This window comes from Lactuca serriola, chromosome 1, assembly GCF_051521515.1.
Source record: "Lactuca serriola cultivar US96UC23 chromosome 1, Lser_US96UC23_V15, whole genome shotgun sequence".
Taxonomy (NCBI): Eukaryota; Viridiplantae; Streptophyta; class Magnoliopsida; order Asterales; family Asteraceae; genus Lactuca; species Lactuca serriola.
In genome coordinates, this window is record NC_136408.1 from 32056104 (window position 1) to 32069133 (window position 13030).

Genomic DNA, 13030 nt, shown 5'->3' on the forward strand with positions numbered 1-13030 from the left:
CATGAGGTTGCACCTGCTACTGATCGTCCTGTTGAAGACACCGGGCCCAAAAATTTTGTCAGTGGGATTAATGAAATGGATGGAATTGTTAACTTTAGAATGCATCAAGTCTATCAGGTAATAATTGTATTTTTTTAATGAGTTGGAGTGAATTTAGTGATATGAATTTTTTTTGGATGTTGGTTTAGGCGAGAATGATGGGCAACCAGTTTTCAGATTATTCTGGAGAAATGGGTACAGGAGGACCTCGAGGTGAAGTTATGTCACATATTATATCATGTCCCTATTCGTGTCAATAATACCTTCGGTAGTTCTGTTGGTTCTAGCTTCGAAAACTTTTATCAGGTTTTTGGTCTAGAATCTTTTAATACTTCATTTGAAATTGCAATTGACATTCGCCTCTTGTAGTATTCTGATAATACTTCATGAATGAAATTGATTGGTTGTAACAATGGCTCCTATGGCTTTATTCTCATAACATCTTTTTTATATATGGAATCTGAAATGTTCAGGGACTAATTCCCACTCCTTTTAGAGCTTGCAAACTGAAGAGGTGTAAAACAAAATCCAGAGTTTTCTATAGGCTGCAAAATGGTATGTACTATTTAGTAGTCCTTTCAATGTGTTACCTTTTTTTTAAAATCTTTTTTTCATTTTTTAAACTTTTTCTCTAATCTATGCAGGTTGTGGATGCACCAGAGATTCTGAATGTGATTGGAAAGATTCCATTTTTATCAGAATTTATGAACTCTCTGTACAGGTGTCAATACAAATCATTATTCTTTGCTTTTGGTGAGTTTATGTTATAACTTTTACATGTTGATGAGGGTTATTTTGGTTGTGGTTTAATTTAATAATTTATAATGATATTGTTTATCTGCAGCTGGGATCACTGAGCATATTAACTTGGATCGATATTTGCATCCACACTTCCGTTTTTACATGAGAGAGATGAGGACAGTTTGTTCCTATCTGTATCATGAGGGTATTCTGGTCTTTTTAACAATGTGTGTGTGATTATTTGAATTTGGTGGGGGAAACAGGGAGCTGTCATGATTCATTGCAGCAGGGAAGCTTCATTACAAGATCCACAAAGTAGTAGGTGTTTTGGAAACCAACCGCCCGGATGCAAAGAATGCTCTTTATCATATCTTAGTATAGTTCTTTTCTAACAGTTCCAAGAACACCTACAAAAATAAAAAAAATCGTGATCATCAGGGATGCAACTGTCATAATACCAATTGCTTGAACAGAGAAAATATTGCAAATTTAGGTTTGATGATTCAGCCTTATTTAATTTCTTATGCTTTTAATTCTGGATTTAAACCTGCTTTATTAGATTTTGCCTTAATTGTTGCTGATAAAATCCTTCTCTTGGATTCATATTTCACTATTGTTGTCTTTCATAGATCCACCATTGCTCAAAGGTAAAGTTGGCTACCAAAATATTGCAATCATCAATTGGTAACTCAATGTTTTACTCTCATCATTCAGCCATGAAATGAAAATAGGACCTTTGACTGAGGACCAGAGAGTCAAAATGCTATCCCAGTCACTTCACCTTATCCCTGAATTGCTTCCAGATATAAGTAATAATATTAAACGATATGAATGAATCTAGTGTAAAGCTTACCAAGCATAGTCAAAACGTGAAACCCTTTTCAATGTTGATTCTTTTTTCAAGGTTTTGGTCCTTGGAACCTTTGAAATAAGGACCAAAATGAAGAAAGATTTCATTTTTGGACCAAACGCGGTTAAATCAGAAATCACAGGGACCATTTTTGTAAGTAACTTATTTATCAATTATTTCTAATAATGCAAACATTTTGTTCCTCAGGAGGTGAAGGTGTTCAATGAGCTTGTTGTTTCATACACATCGAAAGGTCTTGTTCATATATTCTTTGCACAACGTGCAATCTCAAAGGTAATTTAAACCTTTTTCTCTTATTTTTTTTCTGAAATATCAAAATTTTCACAAATCTAAACTTGGTTTTCTTTGATTTTACATTTACAGGTACCTAAAGTTACTGATGTTGGTCTAAAGCCAAGTGTGAAAAAGTTGTTGTGATTGATGGAGGTTTAATGGGGTCTGGAATAGCAATTGCCCTTATCCTTGGTAATATAAAAGTTGTTCTCAACGAAGTCAACTCTGAGTATCTTCAAAAGGGAATAAAAACAACAGAAGGTAGTTAGTTATCTCTTATATTTTGTAGCCATTTTATTATGTGACTTATTGGTTATATGTTTGATGACTTTTTCAGCAAATGTTAAAGGATCGGTTGCAAGGAAGAAGCTACCACAGGGCCTAGGTGAAAAGGCGTTGTCCAATGTTAATGGGGTTTTGGATTACTCATAATTTAAAGATATAGATATGGTTATAGAGGTATGATCTTTAAAAACACATAAAATGTAAACTTTATAAAAGACATAATTTGGCAACTCTATTTGTGAATACAGGCTGTAAATGAGAACATTCCTTTAAAGCAAAAGATATTTAGTGATATTGAAAACATTTGTCCCCCTCATTGCATTTTAGCAACCAACACATCCACCATTGACCTCAATTTAATTGGAGAAAAAACAAAATTTCAAGATCGAGTTATTGGGGCACATTTCTTCAGGTTACATGAGAAAATCCATATGTCTACATCTTATAGGCAATTTTGAACTCATATTAACTTTTTTTTTAATTTTTTCTTATTAAATGATTACAGTCCAGCTCACATGATGCCACTACTGGAGATAGTTAGAACAGAAAAGACATGGAGTCAAGCCCATTAAAGATGTTTCATGTGTTCCCCTGGTTCATTGTAGATTTTGGACTGGGGTCCTTGTCAGTAAATTTGGATACCCCACAATGCATCTTATAGCAGAGGGTAAGTCGTCATTTTACAAGCCCATTAAAGATGTTATTGTCAGGAAAATGGTCTTAAAGATAAAATAATAAAGGATATTGAAAATTAGAATATATGTGGAAAACTCAAAACCCAGTGAAAAAAAATCCAATATATGACAAATTATTAGTCACATCTACTTTGTTGTGTCGTTTTAAAGTTTGTTTACTTGATCCCTTTCAGGGAGAAAGGAGGTTTCTTCTTTGAATGGTTTAGAGTGAAGGATAATGGTAATAACAAGGAGAAACTACATTCTGAAGGTGAGTTTATTTCCTAATATATCTTATCACGTACATGCACAGTTGGCTACCCTACCCTGATGACTTGCTAACCAAGTGTTTTACATACATTCTTAACATATCATTTGGATTTGACTCTAGAGGAAGTAGGACCATGTGAGGATAATGCTCCTGCTGATCCTAAAGGTGTCAAACTTGTAATCATGTTTGGCATCCCTTTACAGTAAGAAACAGAGTTGTATGATTATTTGTTATTTTTATAGGAATGTATAACCCATGTTAGCAATGTATTATTTTTGTTTAACATTTGAATGATTCTTTGTATGACATTATAATATGTGCAATTTATTTTATTTTTTGAGTATGAAATTTTATTTTATATTATGCAATGGATTGTATTTTTTCTATATGGTATTTTATTTCTATTATGAGAAATTAAATGCAAATTTAATTTAAAAATTAATAAATATAAAAATTTATTTTTTTAAAACATTTAAATTTACGATACGCAAAAATGTGTGTCATATTCATTTATGACATGGCCTTTCTTGACAGGGCCCTTTTTGATATGCATTGCGTGTCATTAACACGCGCGTCGTAAGGTTACGACACGCGAATGCATGTCGTCTTCCTTTATGACAGGGCCTTCCTTGAAACGCATTGCGTGTCGTAAACGCGCATCGTAAATGCGCGTCGCCTCTCTTTATGACAGGGCCTTCCTTGACGCGCATTTGCGCGTCGTCTGAGCCTTTTACGACGCGCAATGAGCGTCATAAAAGGCTGTTTTTCTAGTAGTGTTCTAGACTTAAACTTAGAATGCTAAGTAATGATTATGAGGAGTGTGTCTAAAATATGTTAGGTAGTACACCTAAATTGACACAAGCACTAGTTTATTTTAGGAATGATGCTTAAGATGCTTTTATGTGCTAAATGTTTTGTGTGATAGCTATATTGATGCTATTATTTGTTCGGATCTATGGTCTGTTGCCGACCGCATCTGGAAACCTTATGTGTTTAGGATTCTAAGCGTACGGTTACGATATTAGAACTAGCATGTAAACGTTTTGGAGTGATAAGGAGGTTTATACATCTATTGTAAATAAAACTTTCTTATCTTAAATTCTCGTCCGGTACACCGAACGTCTGCTTGGATGTACAAAAGGTCATGGTGAAGACTTGTAGAGAATTGAGTAAATGAAGGAAATGAAAAGGGCTTATGATAGTGAGTGACACCTATCGAAAGATATCGTAAGAGTGGTGTCATGCCTTTATTTTATGTCTGATAAAATAACGGAACGTTGAGAGGAGTACGGTACGTTTGAAGTACACCTTCGATTGGCAGGATGATGGAACGGTTGGTGTAATTCTTGAAGTTGTCCCATCGTCTAGAATTTCCATCACCAATCGAGTTGAAGTAGAATTGATGATATTAGATTGAGCAATGAAGAAATCCTACTAGAGTCTAGGGAAATTGTTTATGATTATTTGGACACATTCGTATGTTTTAAATTGTTTTGTGATTTTCTTGTATGGTGACTTGGTCGACTGCGGGACAATACTTGGGACGAGTATGAGTAGGTGTGAAAGGTAGTAGATGCATATACTACCGGAAGCACATGACTCACACTTGGATCAGGGAAAGTCACAAGGTTACCAAGAAGCTAGTAATTGATTCCGTTTTGTTCAAGTGTGTCATTACCCTTGTTTCGCTAGTGACTAGTAAGATGGTTGTTATTCCGACCCTAGTGATCATATCAAATTGAGTCCGACTATGAGGAGTTTGTTACATGGTTCATAGAACCAAGTTTGAGGTAGCATATGACTCAAGTCAGAAGATTGAAATCAAAGCGATTGATAGTATCGCGCTCGTTAAAAAAAAGGAGTTTGTAGCTAGGCATGCTACATGTTAAAAATGTGATTATATCACAATAGAATATGAAGGAAGGTATATTCCATTCTGGAATTTGACTCTAAGAGACTTGAGTCTAAGCGTTGCATCATACGATGGATCAGGTGGAGAGATTAGTTTAGATCCGTGAGTAGGGATCAAATAAAGAGGAAAAGTTTAGATACGAGAGTTTAGATCGTGGCGTTGTGAGGATCGATGGGGTGGGATAAGAGTTGCTTTTATATGGTGAAATTATATAATTTTGGATGTTCTATATATATTTATGTGATATAACATTGTGGGATGAAAACCCTATATGCTCACCAGGCTCCCAAGCCTGACCCACACAGTTTCCTTTGTATCGCAGGTATCGATACGAAGATATATTTCACAGAGAGATTAAAGGAGATGTAAAATCTTTAGTGTAAATAATGTAAGTTCTATTTATGCTTATGTGTCTGTATCGGAACATGACATCCCGAGATTTTGTTATATAATGAAAATACATTTCTTTAAAGAAATGTTTTGATAAATCTTTATCATATTTTGGGAACAAATTCCGCAACTATTTTCTTTAAAAGATTACTCTGATTTTAAAAACAAAGCATAAACAAATCGGTCTTTTCTAGCCGTGAAATTGGGGATGTCACAGATGTTCTAAAAAAATGTAAATCACTATTAGCCATTATACAAGATTTTCAAAATGAATTAGTTGGACGTTTAGATGGTACAAATTGGTTATGTAGACATATACGGGAGTGAATAAGAGTTGTTTTTAGATGGGGGTTTTGGATAGAAAAACTTATTGTTTATTAGCTTATAACTTATTATCTTATTAACTTATAAGTTAATAAGTTAGAGTAAGGTAATTTATAAAAAAATGATTTATTAAAGGAGATGTAAAATCTTTAGTGTAAATAATGTAAGTTCTGTTTATGCTTATGTATCTGTATCGGAACATGACATCCCGAGATTTTGTTATATAATGAAAATACATTTCTTTAAAGAAATGTTTTGATAAATCTTTATCATATTTTGGGAACAAATTCCGCAACTATTTTCTTTAAAAGATTACTCTGATTTTAAAAACAAAGCATAAACAAATCGGTCTTTTCTAGCCGTGAAATTGGGGATGTCACAGATGTTCTAAAAAAATGTAAAACACTATTAGCCATTATACAAGATTTTCAAAATGAATTAGTTGGACGTTTAGATGGTACAAATTGGTTATGTAGACATATACGGGAGTGAATAAGAGTTGTTTTTAGATGGGGGTTTTGGATAGAAAAACTTATTGTTTATTAGCTTATAACTTATTATCTTATTAACTTATAAGTTAATAAGTTAGAGTAAGGTAATTTATAAAAAAATGATTTATTAAAGGAGATGTAAAATCTTTAGTGTAAATAATGTAAGTTCTGTTTATGCTTATGTATCTGTATCGGAACATGACATCCCGAGATTTTGTTATATAATGAAAATACATTTCTTTAAAGAAATGTTTTGATAAATCTTTATCATATTTTGGGAACAAATTCCGCAACTATTTTCTTTAAAAGATTACTCTGATTTTAAAAACAAAGCATAAACAAATCGGTCTTTTCTAGCCGTGAAATTGGGGATGTCACAGATGTTCTAAAAAAATGTAAAACACTATTAGCCATTATACAAGATTTTCAAAATGAATTAGTTGGACGTTTAGATGGTACAAATTGGTTATGTAGACATATACGGGAGTGAATAAGAGTTGTTTTTTGATGGGGGGTTTTGGATAGAAAAACTTATTGTTTATTAGCTTATAACTTATTATCTTATTAACTTATAAGTTAATAAGTTAGAGTAAGGTAATTTATAAAAAAATGATTTATTAGCGGTTTCCACCTCTATAAGCTGTTTTTAATCAAACAATTTTTATATGTATTTTTCATATATATTAGTTTTTATACATATAAAGTTTTTATATGTATTTTTCATAATAATTATAAAATTTTTATAAGTATATAAGTGTATTTATACTATTTTTTATGTATTTTTTTAATAATATTAATATAGCGAGTATTATGAAAAATATGAATAAATACATTTAAAATGTATTTATATAAGAATATTCATAAAATTGAATTCAAAAAATAATTTACTTATTTATTTTTAATAATAATAAGAACAATAATAATATTAATAATACCAATAAATCTTAATATTATAATTAAAATTATTATTCGAGTTTACTAGCTTGGTGGTTAAGTGATGGGTTATGGAGGTTATAAAAACAGGTACTAAGCGGAAAAACATTTAACAATCAAATGATTAGGACACATGCAACCTAAGAAGGATCTATGTCTTTCACATAAAGGCAACATACTATGAACTATCAAACTACAAAAAATTCTATTAATAATGAGTGTCGAAATTACTAGGGGTTAGCCCTTTTATATAGTGCAGAAACGAAACCCTAGATAAGCTCATACCCAATATAATAATATTATCTTGAATTGGGTAATTATCCAGCTTCCTAATTATCCATCAAGGATAATTCTAGAAACCCTAAAGTTTCATCAAAACCGTCTAAGGCTTCAAGGAGGTTCTACAATGCCTCTTGTTCAACTGTTGAACAAATCACATTTTGGTCCCTGCACTTTCAATCACAAAATTAATTCCAATTAATTTCTATTTAAATATTAATTAAATGTTACTATTTCTAATTTATATATTAATTTCATAGTATCTTAACAAATTATTTATTTCAATTTATTAATCAAATAATAAATCAACCTCTCTCTCCAAAATATCTAGTCTAATTGCTAGGTTTGAGGCCAACCTAAAAGGATTGTGCTACTATCAATTCAAGCTTATATCAATTATAGTTATGAGCTTAGACAGCTAATCAAATATCAAGGTGTTTAGTTTACATGTGTGATGTTTTGATTTCGAGTCTACTCGTCTTCATTTTTCACATTTATTGTTCAGGGCTATTAGCGGTATATAAGTGAAATCAATCATTATTTCATGAAAACATCTACAACCTAGCGGTAAGGGCGCATGTGCGAGTCACCAGAAGTTGGGAGTTAGATCCTTTTTCCACTCATTTTCTTCCTTTGGACGAATTCTTTTGTTTTCAACTTAAGATGTCATGTCACACACACTATAGATCCACTTTGGCAGTCCACCTTAGTAGGTGGCCTATTGAAAAGGCCACTGATGGCTAAATTGTTTAAATTATCTGGTTTTTTAGGTTTTTTATTCAAAAGAAAAAAAAATAAATTTTTTTAAAACTTTTTCCAAAAGTTTGAGATTTTTCCTGATAAAAACCCGTTTAATAATTTGTGATGAGTTCATTTTGGTATTACACTCAATTAGCAATTGTAGGCGTTCATTGACCTTCTAGATGTTTGGAAAGCATTGTACGACAACAAACTAGCAAATGTGAGTACATAGTATTCATTGAGTACATATTCATTGATGACATACATTTTATAACTTAAATGGTTTTATTGTGGAAAAATGGTGAAATATACTAGGGATACGAATTGTAGTTAAAACTTTATTGTTCAAATATGGTGAAAACTTTATTGTTCAAAGATGATGAGAACCAAAATGTTCAAATATGGTGAGAACTTAATTGTTTAAATATAGCGAGTACTTAATTGCACTGATATGGTGAGTACTTACTTGGACAAATATGGTGATATAGTCATTTTAGTGATTGTGGTGATTTGTATAGATTTTGAACATTTTATACACATGGTAATGTATGTTTATAACTGTGATGATTATATCATGTCTAACCTCATAGCTTCATAGTGTAACATAATTATTTTTTATGTGATTTAAGTGCAAAGTGGATTATTTAGTACAGTTCATGGAAGGAAGAATAGCGAAGAGACTTTGGGGATATTTTGGCTTACAAATAATAACAGACAACTATATTGATGGAGTATTTGTGTTTGAGTCTGGTAGGATTATCCCTCATACTATTTAAACAATAATTTTATTTGTTTTAAAAATGGTTAAAATGTAAGATTTTGTATTTTGGTGACAGAATTCCTTTACTTTGAAATGTTTTTTAAAATACTATTTTAACAAGCCCATGCCACGTGTTTCGGTCAAATAAGAGGGGTTTGTTAATCTTAATTTGTTAGCTAGATTTGATGATGAATAAAAATGCAATAAACTGACAATTGTCAGACTGACCCTTGTAAATTTGGACAAACCGACTCATTAGCAGTTTGGACCGATCATCGGCTTTTGTTAGTTTTTTGGTTAAGTCAGATTATATAATCTGACTTGTAATTGACATGTTGCCAAGTTGTTAACTTGAACCAATTTGTTCTAAGCATATTCGGGTTAACTTATCATCTAACCATCTCATGAAGATTATACTGATGTGTCAAGGAATCTACTTTCTAACTAGATGCGGGTATGTGTATTGTTGTTTGTGATTTTCTTTATGTGGGAAGTTTATAGTGTCTCTTATTGAATTTGATCTTTTCGGAATAGAATGATTGTTTTCAATTCCCCCCAAGGAACTAGTCGACGTTTTGAAAATGAGAAATTACATTCCTAAATTTTATTTATAAATTTTGATTTGGGTATTTTTTTAATCGATTGTATTCACTCCCGCCTCCACATGAACGTGAGACATCTTGTGTGGATTATCATTTATCACCTTGCAATATAGTTTCTCAAATTGAACTCGCTAATGTTCTAGAAGTCATCTATTAAAACCTTACAAGTTGTATACAACCCTCATAAATTCATCGCTCAAATCATTAAGCTTTTATGTTTAATTGTTTTGTTTTCATTTTCTGTCATCGTGTCTTCTATTTCACACCCGCTTGCAATTCACTTTAGCCACACACGCATTCGTAAATGAATGAATATAGGAATGACATGAATAATAATAATATCTTACTTGATCAAATGGTTATGGCATTTACACCTACAAAGAACCATGATTTTATTTAAATTATATCGAGCGAATATAATAATAATAATAATAATAATAATAATAATAATATCTTAGATGTGATCAAATGATGACATTAGGCTGGGAAAGCTAAAGTTGGAAGATTTTCCAGCTCATGCTGCCAAAGAATTCAAAGAAACTCAACAACAAACAACTTTAACGAATAAAAAATAAATAAATCAACAAAAGAGACATTTAGGAGGCAAAAGACAAAAGCATCTGCCCACAAATCCACTTCTATATATATTTTGTATAAAATTTTAAAATTTTTACTTTACTTTTCTTGGTCCAAAGGTCCAACAATGCAACATAGTATTTGTAATAAGTAAAGCAATTCAAAGTTCAAACCCCAAACAGACAAATCCCCAAAAAGAATCCCATGTAAAAAGATTCCAAGATAAATATAAATCCATGAATAAAAAATTTAATAATATAATATAATACCCCACCAAAAATGAAGAAAAACCTATTTTGGTAATTTCACAAACAGCCCCTGGTTCTTGTTCAGTATTGATGGTGATGTGATGGACACAAACAGAGCTTAATCAGAGCTCACTTTTGTCTTGCTCCTGTACAAGACCTTCTTCTTCTTCGACGTCTGGTTGTCGAACGTGAGCACCACTTTCCCCGGTTCACCGCATTTGAAGCTGCCACAGATCACCGGCTCGTCGGCGGTGGCTGTAATTTTTCTCGACTTTTGAATGATGACTGTGTACCCGTCTTCCGCCGCAGGCACGTACTCGGCTCCGTATGTCACTTCATAGCCGACCACTCTGGCCTCCCATACGAATGTGCAAGTCTGTGAATTTTTAACAGGAATCTTTTAAAATCTCAATAATTTATAAAATCTGACATGATTGAAATCACACAAGGAGCAAGTACCTCAGGAGCAGGGAATTCGATTGTATGTTTGGTTGCAGGTTTGATGATTTCTTCTGTGACTGTGTCGGAAGAGGTGAATTCTTGTTCGCCTTCACGGCTAAGTCCGCCGTATTGGACTGGAACAAGCTCTGGTGCGATGTATCTGAGATTTATACAAACGGAATAATAAGTAATTAAGTACTATTGAACGTCTGAAAGAAGAGATTGAGATTAAAGGATTAAGAACATACTTGAAGAGGGTTTCAGCGGTTTTTGAAGGGCCAGCGAAGACAAACTTGCTCTTGGTTCTTTGAGTGAAGAAAGGATTGATCATTTTGTAGAAAGCAAGGTACCACCATGGAACGTTGATGAATACCTTCAAATAAAAAAAACATTCAATCAAACACCTGCTGCGCAGACGCCATAAAAAAAACTTTGAATAATTGAATTGAATTGATTCAAGGATATACCTGTCTAGCGACGAATTCAGGATAATTGTCTTGGAGCAATTGAAGGGCTTGATTGGTGGCTTGACGGAGCTCTCTCTTGAAAGGTCCGGGAGAATTTTTGAGATCGTTGACTTGAACAATTGTGCAAATTCCATCTGGGCTGAAATCGAGCTTCCTGATGCTCTTTTCCAGGAACTGAATCCTCCATCGGAGGAACTTGGTGCGTTTTTCTTCATCGGAGAAGGTGGCGTTATATAGTTCCTTGTTCTGGTACTCTCCGTATGCGTTGTAGCAGACTGGGTGGCCTTCTTTGTCGACTCCATGCATGTAAACCACTTTTTCTTGCTCTGTTCCCAGATCTTCTTCCAGCAATGATTCGATGCCGAACTCCTTTCTCCAAGCCACCACGTTTTTGAGCATGGTGAAGGCTTCTTTCACCTTGAAGTCTCTTGCTCGGAGGAATTTCAGGAGAACAACGTCGCTGCGCTCGTCGGCGAGCAAGGGGATTCCCCAGATGGAGACCTCTTCAGGTGGAGGTGGAGGAGCGGCAGGGGTCTCTTCAGTCGCCGTCTCTGGTGGTGCTACCTGCTCGGCTTCCTCCGTCTTTGGTGGTTCAGAAGAAGTCGCGACTGCCACAATTGTTTCCTGAATCGCTTCGATCTTCTTCGCTCCGTCTTCGTCTACGCAGGTTTCAGCTTTCTCGACTACTTCAGTCACCTCCTTCACCGGTTCCGGTACCTCGGCTGCTGGTGCTAGTGGAGCCGGGGTGATCTTCTCTTCTTCTTTGCACTCGGCCGCAGGTTCCGATGTCTCCGCGGTCGGTGGAACGGCCTTCTCTTCCTTACTCTCAACCACAACCGTCTCCGGCTCTGGTGTAGATTCTTCCTTCGCAGCCGTCTCATCACAAGCCTTACCTTCTTCTTCAACGGCCTTCGCAGCTTTCTCCTCTGCCGGCTTCTCCTCCTTAACAGGTGCCGGAGGAGCGGTAAACTCATGCTTGTTAAGCGCCTCCTGAACCAACTGTTTCAGTTCATCCAACGCCTTCTTCTGTGGATCAGGAAGCTCACCGGCAACATTAGATTCCTCCTTGAACGAAGCCGATTCAGTAATCTTCTCCTTCTCCTCTTCCACAACTTTCACAGGCTCCTCGACCACAGCCTCAGGTTCCGGTGGCCCATCTTTCTCACAAACGACAGTTGCTTCAGCCTTCTCCGCCTCTGGAACAACAGCAACTTCAGCAGCCGCTACCGGAGCCTCCGATGCTGCCGCCGCCGTCTTCAAAGTCTCTTCCGCCATGTATAACAACAACTAATTCGATTAAAAAAATCTGAAAAATGGAGGTTTTGATGATTTTGAGAGCGGTGAAAATGAAGGTGAAGGTGGGAGTGGGGGTAAGGAGTTGGGGTTTCGGGGGGCTTTAAAATCGACGTGAGGGCGGTTTGGGGTTTGAAACAGTCTGTCGTTTATTCATTTTTTTATTTTATTTTTATTTATTTTAAATGCCAGCTCAGAAACAGTGAAAATAGATAGGGGACCCACTAAATTTTTTCCAACCGCTATTTGACAACTCAGCAATGTACTGTATAACGAGACTATCTACGTGGTAAGGTGGGTGCAGTTATCGTGTGTGATTGATGGCCTTAACCCCACCGTAATTCTCGACCGTTAGATTTTTGTGGGCCTGCTGACTTGTTTCTGCGGTGTATATAATAATTATTTTGTATTTGCAGTTT

At 34.6% G+C, this 13030-nt stretch overlaps 1 protein-coding gene across 1 annotated transcript; it reads right to left on the reverse strand.

The window, feature by feature from the left end:
- Positions 1 to 10181: 10181 nt before the first annotated feature.
- LOC145080851 (patellin-3-like) lies at positions 10182 to 12699 on the reverse strand. The gene is made up of 4 exons (XM_079023201.1): positions 11319 to 12699; positions 11100 to 11224; positions 10870 to 11011; positions 10182 to 10786 (listed from the first exon to the last, which is right to left on the reverse strand). The coding sequence occupies exons 1-4, from the start codon at positions 12591 to 12593 to the stop codon at positions 10529 to 10531; spliced, it is 1800 nt and encodes a 599-aa protein (XP_078879327.1). The 5' UTR covers positions 12594 to 12699; the 3' UTR covers positions 10182 to 10528.
- Positions 12700 to 13030: the final 331 nt, after the last annotated feature.